Source organism: Toxotes jaculatrix, chromosome 21 (assembly GCF_017976425.1).
Source record: "Toxotes jaculatrix isolate fToxJac2 chromosome 21, fToxJac2.pri, whole genome shotgun sequence".
NCBI classification, from domain to species: Eukaryota; Metazoa; Chordata; class Actinopteri; family Toxotidae; genus Toxotes; species Toxotes jaculatrix.
Window position 1 is genome coordinate 18,320,136 of NC_054414.1, and position 12,473 is coordinate 18,332,608.

The 12,473-nt window shown below is 42.2% G+C and overlaps 1 protein-coding gene across 2 annotated transcripts in view; it reads right to left on the bottom strand.

The window, feature by feature from the left end:
* Window positions 1-12,473, bottom strand: part of skap1 (src kinase associated phosphoprotein 1) — a 29,977-nt gene that overhangs the window by 6,259 nt on the left and 11,245 nt on the right. For both annotated transcript variants that reach the window (XM_041067369.1, XM_041067370.1), the window contains exons 5-11: window positions 8,793-8,873; window positions 8,489-8,572; window positions 8,277-8,401; window positions 7,555-7,618; window positions 5,494-5,688; window positions 3,112-3,156; window positions 2,876-2,985 (exon numbers count right to left, since the gene is read on the bottom strand). In XM_041067369.1, coding sequence (XP_040923303.1) covers window positions 2,876-2,985; window positions 3,112-3,156; window positions 5,494-5,688; window positions 7,555-7,618; window positions 8,277-8,401; window positions 8,489-8,572; window positions 8,793-8,873 — 704 coding nt within the window. The remainder of the gene's footprint in view (window positions 1-2,875; window positions 2,986-3,111; window positions 3,157-5,493; window positions 5,689-7,554; window positions 7,619-8,276; window positions 8,402-8,488; window positions 8,573-8,792; window positions 8,874-12,473) is intronic.

Here is a 12,473-nt window from a genome sequence, read left to right on the forward strand (position 1 = left end):
TCTCTTCCCACTCCATCCTGCCGTTCTCCATGAGTGCCTGTGGGAATACAGGAATGTGACAGCTGACCTGTAGAGCCCATGTCTTTTGATTCTGGATACATAAATTAGAGGGCAAGAATGCAGGACAACCGTATGGTCTACTGTGGGACATGGCTGACAATGTATGCAGGCATTACACACGTCAGGGAGAAGTGAAACAACAGCTTTTAGCCCCTGTGATAAATGAGTCCAATATTGTAACAGCACACTGTAAATCCAAAAATTTCCTTTTGCCTGTTACAGGATCAGCTGCAGTTCAGATGTTCCTGATGCAGTGGAAATGTGCGTCCAACATCTCAACAATTTAAATCCAGTTTTTTAAAAAATCTAAGAGTGTGATACCGCAAAAAAAAAAAAGAAAGAAAAAAAATAGCTTGCCAGTATTTGTCATCACACACTAAAATGTCAGTGTAAAGCCATAATGTGCATTAGAAAAATGCAAGCTCTCAGAAATGAAATGCCAGAGCAAAAAATCACAAGATGGATTTCACGGTGTGTTTCTACCTCATGTATCAGCGCGCTGAGCATCGACATCAGGCTCCGCGGAAAGCAAGTTAGGCATCGCTGAAACCAGCGGCAGAGGAAAACTACGAGATTAATTCTCCCAAACTAATGGGATTCATATGAGTTGTGAGGTCCCTAATTTATTTACTTTGTCAGTGATACACAGATATGCGCGCACACACAGCAACACACAAGGGAAAAAAAAAAAACACAAATACAGTAAAAATGCCCCCACTTTACAGTAAGTGAGAGATCAATAATGATGGATGAGGGCCTTTTATACAATCGGCATGTTCTCCTCAGTTCACAGCCATATGACACCACGCCTGTGGCTATCCCATTCTGCACTTCAGCAGTCAATCACATCCCAGCTTTAAAAATAACAGTTTGTTAGCACCATTGATTTAGCACTTAGAGCGTGTCCTTATTACCTTGTAATTATGGTCAGTGTTGACATAACAGCACAGACAACCAGGCCTCCCACCCTCTAAGAGAATTTATGGGCCCTGGTTTTATTACGGCCATTTCATGTGTCTGGGTCCCCAGTTAAGCGACAGACTTGAGTTCTAGCCAAGGGCCCGTATTTCACTCATCGAGGTCAGGGTTCTCAGGAATCCCCCGTAAAACTGAACGCCGACGGGGGCCCGGCGTGCACACACAGAAGACACAGGGAAGCCCTCCCCAAGGGCTCATTAAAATAAATAGCCGATTACAGGCCATAATCCAAATAATGCTATTCATGAGGGAAATGTGATGCTATTAGGACGCAAAATGGGACATGGGTGGAGTCGTGTCGTCACACAAAACCAAACATTCGGAAGCCATCCGGAGATCACCCCTAAATAATTTACAGCCCGACCCTGGCTTTAAATCCATTAGAAGATAGTTAGAATGCTCTCTCGCAGTCTGTCACTGTGTTATGACTTCAGCATACAGCTTGACAAAACAAGAGTAATCTGCGTCATTAAGACTGTGAGATACTACAACCAAGTCTTGCTCCCAACCTGGACTTCGTTTGCTTTTAAGGTCTCCGGTGAGGCGGTAATCTGATCCATACAGTGAAAAGTAATACACCAGGCAGGGCCCAGGCTGTTTTAAGGCGGATCTGTAGCACAGAGCCGGGTCCCCTTTGTCTCCCCAAGTGCGCTGCCTTTGTCATCCTTATGTGAAAAATGGACATGGCTGTTTTGACATTTCCCCCTATCAACCAGCACACACAGACAGAGAAGGCTGGCATCTCATTAATCTGGCACTGCCAAGAGAACCGCAATTAAAAGTCCATCTTGTGTGAAAAGCGTATTTCACCTGTGCCACGTCTGCTGTTATAAACACAAGGCTCATGTTTCTTCAACAAAAACCGATTCACCATGTTTATCAATATATAGCTAAAGCCTTGATTTCTTTGATTTACTAAGAAAGTGAGAGCAATTCTGTACTGAAACTGCTCAAAAATAAATCATTACAAATAATTAAAACTCAGTTTCTTTAACTGCTGATCAAAGATGCAAGAAATCATGAGGCCGAATACATAATTTCTCCATCTCTGCCATATAATTACTAACAAGGAAGCTGAATATACTGTAATTTCTTCCTCCCACTGCTCTTCAGATAATTTAACCTAAACACAGAACATGATGATTCAATTTCAATCCGACCAATAGCAACAGTCTGGGAACAAGTCGCTGTACGCAGCAGAGTAAAAGTACCCAAATTACAAGCCATTGATTTCCAGTAGGGCGGCTTTTCACTGGCGGATACTCTGCATGTAACTGCAACATGGCCATAAAACACAAGGAAATAGATTGAGAGAAAAGAGCTGAGATGCAGGATGGCTTCACCTGCAGTTTATGTCAAACAGAAAGGAAGAGCTTCGCATGGCTGCCTACTCAATTAACCCCTGTGATAGAGGCTCCATAATGAACAACAGCACCATTACGCAGCGCCCGAATGGTGCTTCACCCTAGTGGCCCGGGAACAGACAATGCCACTGTGGGTGTCTCTGCTGAATCGAGATACAAGTGCTCACTAACAGAGGAATTTAGATGTTGGGGATATCAGCATGTTGGGAGAGTAAATGAGGACAAAGTGATTACTGGAGCTGATGTTGTTTAAGCCTTAAATAATTACACATTTCACACATCTGCATCACATTTCACTCATTTTAAACTGCTGATCCTGTGATTATGCCTATGATTTAAGAGTGCAGTCAGGAATTGGAGACGAACAGCAGAACAGTAATCTCTCCGTTTGAACTGACTGTGAGAAGAGTTTCCAAAAACCACTGAGGGGAGTTTAAATAACCTCTTGGACTACTGTTGCTGATGCTGCTGACCTTGCTGAGGATGTAGATGAGGTCTCCTCTCTGGAAGGCCAGCTCATCTGGCTCGTCGGCCTCGCAGTCCCATAAACCCTGGTAGTAGTTTGCGTAATCTGATGACCAATCTGAGAGGAAAATGCAGAGCACAAATTTAAATTAAAAACACGACATCTTAGACAAAGACAGTCCCTGTGAACTAATAAGCTGGAAATGTTCTCTTTATTGGTAGAAGATTGTAATGAGGTTCTGACCTGGTTTGTCGCTGCTCTCATCCATCTGATCAAGAAAATCCTCCTCTAAACAAACAAAACACAACAAAATAATATTTGTGACTGAACATTTATCTTTGGCTGACATTTTACTTTCATTAACTTAACATTAACTTCTATGAGCAAAAACTATTTTTCAGAAGATTTTTTGTCTCACACACTAATGACAAATAAAAAAATTTAAAAAAGAGGAAAAAGCAAAGTAATAAAACAAAACAAATAAAAAATAAATAAAAAGAATCATCAGGTGATTGCTGATGCATCTCTGAGTGATATAAGAAGTTTATTTTTCTTTTATCAGACTGAAATCCTGGGAAAGTCGAAGACAGAGAGGCTGTCCTTAAGGCACGCGGACGTGGACGTGTCATCGACTGTGGGGCGTGGCACCCGGTGGTCTGAGAGGTGACACCGTGATATGCCTGCCCTCTGTCTCCCACATCCATCCTTAACTGTAGCAGGCTGACAGCCACGCCACAACCCAGCAACACTATCCACCTTCCAGCACAACCTGCGCCTCTGCTTCCAGGAAGAGCAGGAAGGACGACACACACACACACACACACACACACGCATACTGTATATCCACCACATGCATACTCGTGCAGAAAGTTTCTTGTGTCTATATGTGAGGCAGGTCTTTATCCGTCTGCTTCTCCTGCTTTTCTTTCTCAAACACACACAATGACACTTTCAGGTTGTTGAAACATTTCAAGAACAAAATCACTCATTATTTTTAAAATGACAAAAAAAATGTTGCATTACGCATTATCGTGGCTTTCCTGAAAAACACAAGAAAGAGAAGAAAAAAAGAGAAGAAATTAATTTTGTTTGCAAAGAGTCCAAGCGTTCGCTCTCTTCAGCTGCTGTAGAGAAGAGCATCCTTCAGGCAAGAGGCCACCGCTATGGGCCAACGGTTTCTGTATCATAGTGATTTAATTTTCCAGTCAATAAAATCAGTCATCAGCACCAGAGCCAATACCACCAACGCTGCATGCTGCCTGTAACTGAGCCACGTTCGGACTTTCGCTTCAACAAAGCTGAGGGAGCTCATCACTGTGACTATTGCACTGCAGGATGCATGTGACGAGGGGGCAGTCTGCACATGCTCAACGTTAACTACTTTAGGAATATAACCTTAAACTTAAATGGCAAATCTTGCACAGTAATAATAAAAATTCTTGTGAACAATAACAAAAAGTCTAACAAGAAAACACTCTGAGCAGTAATGTTTCCCTGTGCTGAGAAAGGAAGATTCTTTAAATACAAACACAAGCAGCTTTCTTTCTCTTCTGTAGTCCTGATAAATGACAACAACCACAAAAATCTAATAATTTAACAGTATGTAATCACTGTGCAGAAGCTGTAAGTGAGCAAAGAGAGGTGCAGAGTGATTGATAAGTGAAGGGGTGAGAAAGTGAACGAAAGAGCCCGTCATTCGATATGCCATCTGTGGTCAGGGTCTGTACCTCTTCCCAGATGGCTTTGAACGCCGGCGTGACAGTCTGAAGACTGATTTCCCTCTCACCAGTGATTTTGGCAAAGGTAATGTACTCACTGAGTGAAACAGAATCTTGATGTATCTTATTTAATAGAAACAGTGATGGACGACGGCCCTGAGAAGATCGGATCACCCCTTTTGTCCTTCTCGGGATCTTGTAGCCACCCTGACACATGGGACTGTCTGCCCCTCAGCAGAGACTCACACACACTGTTCTTCTCACAACATTCTCAATCAAACTCTAATTTCTATTAAAGATGTGACATTAAGAGCTCCAGAACTATTTTAAGCCCCGGGAGATGCAGTTTTTACTTCCTTTCAACTAAATTGCTGTTGCTAGGCAATTTTATCCAAAACTCTGCTTAGTGGATTGAATTGTAGGCTATTTGTTGCCTGGCAACATTAGCTAATTGGACGTTGTATGACAGAGCATTCAGAGCGACCCGGCTCTCGCTGATTTCGCGCACATAACTGTTTCTCGACAGATAGCTCTCGGCGAGATAAGGACGGAGACCAGAGGAAGCTGATTTCTAGCCGGTGAAAGGAGAACCTTCCCCGTCCTGCCCTGTGTGGCTCTGCAGCAGCCACCCCAGCCCTGACAAGCTTATTAGTGTTGCTTGATTTAAAATGAGCGATCAGTCTGGGTGCTGTGGTGATAGGGAGGCACCTGGCAACACAAACTTCACAGCCAGGGAGGATCATCACAAATACTTCTTGTCCCTTAGGGCTTGAGTATGTGTGAGGCAGAGCGTCTGTGTCTATTTGTCTGACTGAGTATCATGAGGGTTTGTGTGTCTGTCTATTTATCTGTGTGTGGGTGGTTGCTGGCCCATCTCTGCATGTGAGTCAACCACATCCTCACATACCTGGCAGCACCTCATAGATGTCCTCGTCCTCCTCGTCGACCTCCCCCGTCTCCTGCCCTCCTCCCTGTCTGGTGTTCTGAGAGGCCCGGGCAGCACCGGGCCCAGGCTTGGGAGGGCTGGTCACCCCCTCAATGTCATCATAGGTCTCCTCTTCCTCCTCCTCATCATCTGTAGGGATGAAGTTGGAGCTGAGATCTATGAGGGAAGGAAAGACAAAGTGATGGGCGGCGTTAGCGTCAAGATGGAGCACAGCGTGGCACAAAGACACATGAATTAAAGGGTAAAGCAAGAGAAATGTTCGAAGGGTCCTGACTGCACAACAGGCTGGGACACGTGCCATTTAGCAGCGGTAACAAACATGGGAGGGATTGGCTTCAGGCTGCACATAATGATTATTTTTTTATATTATCTATTCACGTGTTTTACTATTTTTTCCAACGACAGAATCTATTGTTGCGTCTATAAAATGTCAGAAACAGTGAAAAACAGTTCAATCCAAACTATCACAGTCAATCTGGAAATGATGGGAAACAGCAGCAAATCTTCATATTTGAGAAGCAAAGGCCGTGAATGTTTTTGCATTTTTGTTCAGTCAGTGACTTAAATGATCTGTTCAGGGTGAGTACAGGATTCACCAAGTTAAATCTTTTTAATACCTTCAAAATACTGCTTAGTATGAAATTTAATGCACCGACCAAATGATGAAAGATATCAGTGAAAACCAATAGAGACAATCAGAGCATGATTTTCTTTTTCACATTTATATCATACTTTCGAGCAGTATATAACAATAATTCACAATAATAATGTTATTTAATCATCTGGATAAACAGCTGAAAACGGATGGATGAATGAAAATCACTGATTCGAGATCCACACGTGAATTTTACATTGGGTCAATTTTCCAGCCAGTGTTTGCTGAAAAATCACATCCAAAAACCTTTTATGAGTAACGTTAGTGCCCATTTGTATCCAGCTCTTTTCTCATGCTGCATGTCAGCCCTCGCACATTCTCCCAACCTTTGTCTATGTCTTCTGTTTATCACCAAACTAGTAAATAAGACTAATATCATGTAATCACATCTTTTGATGCAGCTTCCTCTCCCTCTGCTTGCACTTTTCTTATCTGTATCTCTACTGTTAAAATCAAATAAAGACAATGTGCCAAAAAATAATCTTTACAAAATTTAAAAAACAAAAAAAAAAACAAAAGTCAGCCTTGTTTTGAGTAAATTCAGGAGGTAAAAAAAATGTACATGTTCTGGATCAGAGTGCATTTCGTAGTAAAACTGGACTGGAAGGAAGTAAGACAAACTGCAGAGTGTCTGTTACTTCCCGCAAATCAGTGGCCCGGCCCGAGCCCATTTTAGAGTAGACGAGGCACGACCGCTCGCTCAGATGGAGGAGCCGTCTCATTGCAGGCGACTGTCCACTGCAACAGAGGGTATCAGGTCCTCTGCCGTACACCAGCGGCCAAGCAGAAATCAATGTCACTGGAGGATAACCAGAACATCTACCAATCAATTTCCTGTAAGCTGGAATTCGGTAGGAGGGTTAGGGGAGGAGTGGTTGGGGGGGGAGGTGGAGGAGAACTAGAGCTACATGATGGTGCACATGACATGGTGGGCGACATGTCGAACGAGGAGATTCAGGACTCGCGTGGTCGGCTGTGCAGTTACTGATGGATTGGGTGGTTTTCATTTGAGTCAGAGATGATAAAGGGCTCCCTTTCACTCCTGACCTTTCTGCCCCGCGGAAACAAAAGCAAACTTTGGTCGAAAATTGAGGAAAAAAAAAAAAAGAAGGCTGGAAGGTTTACACTGCTTTAACTGTATTTTCCAATTATCCTGTGTGACTTTTAAAAAGTCATCTCGAGTCAATTTTATTTCCATAGCCAAAAATGAATCTGTCTCAACGCATGACATCCTCCTTCATCCTCTATCCTTAAACCCTTGATTCAAATAAGGACACAACCTTGGGAGAAGCAACAAAGCAGCGATCGCTCTTCCGAAAAACCGCACATGCAATAGGTACCAGAAAAAAAAAAAGATGCTGGCTTACCTCGAAGCACAAAATTGATTTGGTCCACCCATTCTCTGGCCTCTTGAGGGCTGCTGGCAGTGAACTGGAGGAACAGAGTGGCAATAACCCCGCAATTATCATCACATCTAAGGGTGCATTTATACAGAAATAAAAGTCATGATTCTTATTCTTTATGGCACAGACCAAAGCTCGTCCTGGCTGGCTAAGAACAAGACAAATAGAAATTTTCCCTTTTAAGATAGAAATTAAATTATAAGATCTAAAACAATCTGCTTTTAAAATATTTAATTAAGACATTTAAAGTCTTAGAAACTGGGAAAACAGTGTTATACTTAGGCAATAAAACTGCCAATGCGTATTAAATGTTTACCAAATGGATTTAGATTAAAGCTTGACTGATACTGAGCTAGTTAACAATATACTATCAATATTTATTTATTTAAATATAATCACATATAAGGCTGTAACTAAGGATTATTTCAGCGATCGATAAATCTGATAATTATTGCCCCAATCAATCAAGCATGCTGTAATTACAGCATTTAAATGCTGCAGTTTCTTGTTACTCATAATTTAGGTATTTCCACTAGAGAAGAACAGCTAGCTTTAATTAAGAATACTCTCAAAAAGTCATAACACTTTTTCCACAATAGTATCTATCAAACGATCTTTCCTTATTTCCCAAAACATACTTTCATATACTGTAATCTGTACAGACTTGTTGCGGCAGTAACACAGACCTGGAAAACACGCCGACCAGGTGCAAAGAGCTCGAAACAGGCGTTTTTCTTGGAGTCTTTTCTCAGGTTGGTCACCAGCTGTACGCTGTACTCGTTGATGTAAAAGGCACCTTTCTGCTGTTTATCTGAGGGGAGGAGTAAACATGGTAGGCTGTTATCTGATTCAGTTGAAGTATCTGTAATGTTTCTTCATGTTGGCATTTCAAACAAACCTTTTTCGCTCCCAAAGTAGTAGAATATTGAGTTGCTCAGGACACACCATCTCTTCTGCCACTCGGGGCCGAAGAAGCTGTGGTCTAAAGAAATAAATTAATAAAATTAGTTCAAAACAGAAAATGAATTTGTGCACATATTTTCAAATAGTTTCGACATGCCATATAATTGCTGTTGTCCTCGCTGTATTTTACTAAAAGCCAATAATATTGCCCTCATGCAGTAGATCTCTAACACCACTTCAAGTGACTAAAACTTGATAATACTACTTCATGCAGGACTGGTGTCTATGTGCTGCTCCACCTTTTCGTTTCTTTTCCAGGTAGCCTTGTTTCAAGATGTTGCTGAGGTCCTGAGCCGCCACAGGGGTGATGTCCTCAAAGTCTGTGAGCACAAGGAGTAAATGTGTTAGTCTATAAAACGTAAAGGTGACTTCTTCACCTGTCTCATTTTGTTCCAATATCCAAAGATATCTGATTTATAATGATATGAAAGTGAGAAAAGCAACAAATCCTCACATCAGCTAAACAATTAATCAACTGATCATTTTAGCACTAGCTCCTAATAAGCTGCACTTAAAATGTTCCTCATTCCCAAGGCAACACATACACACACACCATGAATATAAAGTCTCCAACCCTGTGGATCAAATACATCCTCGCTAAGCTTTAGAAAACTGGGATCAATACATTTACAGTGCTGCTGAGCACTGCAGCCCATCCATCTGCTCTCAGTGCACTTTTAATGGGAGTAACCTTCCTGTGGGAATTCAAACAACTCTCTTCAATTTGCAAAGTCAAATTTTAAACATGATAGGACAATGGCACAACTTGAGAGCCTTAATTTAATGAGTGCAGTTGTCTGAAAGCCATGGACAGCACACTTCAGACAGCATTAAACCTACTGTGTGGGAGAAGTTTTCAGATGACTTTGCTTGTTTTTTCAGTTCTAACCAGGGATGTCTTGGTTATATGAAATTTGTTTATTCGAGAGAAGTGGTTTTAACCAGCTCCTCCATGTTCAAGTTACTTTGATGTTCTGACAAGAAATCAGCTTATTTGACCCATTTCCTAGCCTTTAGCCATCAGAGGGGAACTTCTAACACTGACCCCAGGTCAGCCTCGAGGGCCATCTTCCGCCCTGTGCTTCAACAACCTGATTTTTCCATGTGCCAAAAACAAAGCTCGGCTTCCTCTGAATTCATTAGTCAACAGGCATTAGTCTCACGAGAAAAAAAAAAAAAGCAGAGGGCGAACAGGAACCGCCTTTTTAGTCTGAAACACAGGAACAATTTAAAGACCATTTACACTGGTCAGTGTGACACCCCATACAGACTACTGATGACAAGGAGAATGCCTGGAGTCCATCCCCCTCACAGAGGACCTGTTTAACTGCTGGGAAAAACCAAACATGTCATCCCAAACAGGCTCCTCTGGCTTAAACAAAGAGCATCCCCCAACATTAGAAAAACAGGAACCTCTTTCTCATTCATAAAAATCAGCAACCTGACAGAGCAGCTCCAGCTGAATGCCCACTCCAACTGTGTCCCGCTCTCTATCTCAGAGTTGTTGTTCTGAGTCTGTTCCACAGTGGGTTTTGTCAGAATAACTTTGACGCAGAGAGCATGTGAAGTCGATACTGGCTTTTTGCTTGGCAAACATTCCAGAGATTTAGGTTCACAACAGTCCAGCGTGTGATCCGACAACCCTGCACCGCTTCAGCTCGTGGGCCTGACAGATGAGCGGGTCATTCCAGAGCAGAGCCCCAGACACCTCACGGCACTAACACGCTCACATATCATCAGCCTGCCTTTGTGGATGGACTGACCGGTGACACTATAAATACAGAGGTGTTAAGGACTGTTTTGTCAAAGAGAACCTGATTCAGTACATCATAACAAACAGCGGTCATTATGCTCCTCCACCTCATCTATCCGCCGACAGTCTGTCCATTTTTTTTCTGGGCCTGCTTCCCTGTTGCGGCCCACTTCTAATCCCCTCATCAGTCTGCTTCCCTTGCTCTTCATTTATCTCAAAGGTTGAGCCCGGCTAATAGATGAGGAGGTACAAGATCAACACGGGATCACTCTGATCTGCTTGAGTCAATAAACATTACACATTCATGCGTGCTTAACACTTTAACGCCGTGTGACCTGACCTCACTTGACTGTCCTTCTTTATACGAATCGTCAAACACGAGCACAACAGAGTGGGTGCAAACACAGACTTTGGTGAAAATGGAAACGTGTGCACAATAGTTCTGGTTTCTTCCACGGGGTCGCAGCACAGCCTAAAAGCATCACGCTGCTCTAATGCTGCTTGCTCAAGTCCTCCATCCCACACTAAAGAAAAGCAAAGTCTGATTGGTCCTGAGTTAACAATGCCTCCTTTAATGAGAATTACACACTAACACCTCTTTGGGACAACGCAATTTTAAGTGGATATTCGGAGGTAATGTTATTTGAAAAAGTGCAATTTAGAGCGTTAAAAAACCCCAACAACCATCATGGTGTTTGAGTTTGAGCACAGGCACAGAGAGACACATTAATGCATCTAATTAAGGCCTCATCAAAATCGCAGACAGACGGCACTCTTTCATAAAAATCATAAATTGCAGTATCAATTATTCAGAGCAATGCCATGACTTCATTTTCATCCCTTTTGCGTTTTAATTAGCACCATCCACAGCTTTGGTATTGACATTAATTTGATGGCAATTTATTGATATTTCAGCATAACCTATTTAGCTGAGTGCAATTACCAACAAAGAGAAGCAGACAGATGCGATGTTAGAGTCACATCTGTTTCGTAAATCAAGGTGAGGAGTTGCCAGAGGCCGCGCTAACTGAATCTAACGGCTCTCACTGGTCATCAGCGAGAAAAGATTTGAGTCACTCCATTTCCAAATGGAAGGAGATAATCAATAGAAATTGAACAGAGATATGTGTTTAATTGATTCTGACAAAGGAACGTCATTTCCATAAGCGAGCTGACCTGCGTGCTGATACGTGCTCCGTTCGGGTGCCTTCCCGAACTTGTTTTAAACTTGGGGTTGGGGGGGGTGATACAAAACAATGCATCTGAGCTGCCAGCGGTTTGCCACAGCCGCAATCTCTCATTTGGTTATTCACACTCTCAGCATGGTGTTATGAGCTCAGCAGTTGATCCCGCAAGAAAAGGCTGATTTATGTTAGCATGACCAGAGGGAGTTAATGTATTCTCTCATTAAAATCCACTTTAGTTAGGCTGAAAGTCAATCAAAGGCTGGATAGAGAGTGAATCAAAATGAAGGGAAATGGTTGGGTGGGAGGACTAATATGTTACATTAGATCTAACGGTGGTCATAATGCAACAAAGATGTTATGAAAACACAAAAATGCACAGAGGATGTTGAGTACTACAGAAGATGGAAATGCTGAAGCAGGGCGAGCAGTCCCTTTATTATCTTTTCTTTGAGTCAGTATGAAGGCAGAGACGAGCGACAGCAGTGGCAGGGTCCAGTTTTAGAGCCAGGGCTCTGAACCACTATTGTTACAACCTCAGTTACAGAAACATTTCACTTCGACATTTACGTGGAGAGCGCCTGGGAAAGGAAGGGATAAAGCCTTTTATCAGGATAAAAATCAGTAGAGCGTTTTATTCCGTATGATTCAGTTCAGCTTTTTTATGTTTTCAAATTTCATCCATAAAACATTTGATACCAGAAATTATCCAGATGCATAAATACGGAAATACACCATATATGTCTGGATAGAAAACGTCTTGCTGTATTTATAGTGTTTTACATAAAAGCGAGTGAAACGTGTGAATAAAAATCAACAGATGATATTTTTGTCATGCTCTGTCCATCAATGTCTATCTAGTGTATTTGAAGATGTATAATACGGTTTGTGTTAAGTCCATAGTGTATGGGTGTGTGTGGATGTGTGTGTGACGCATCTTTGTATTAACCTGAAAGTCTACATCTGCGGTCCTCTGTGCTTGT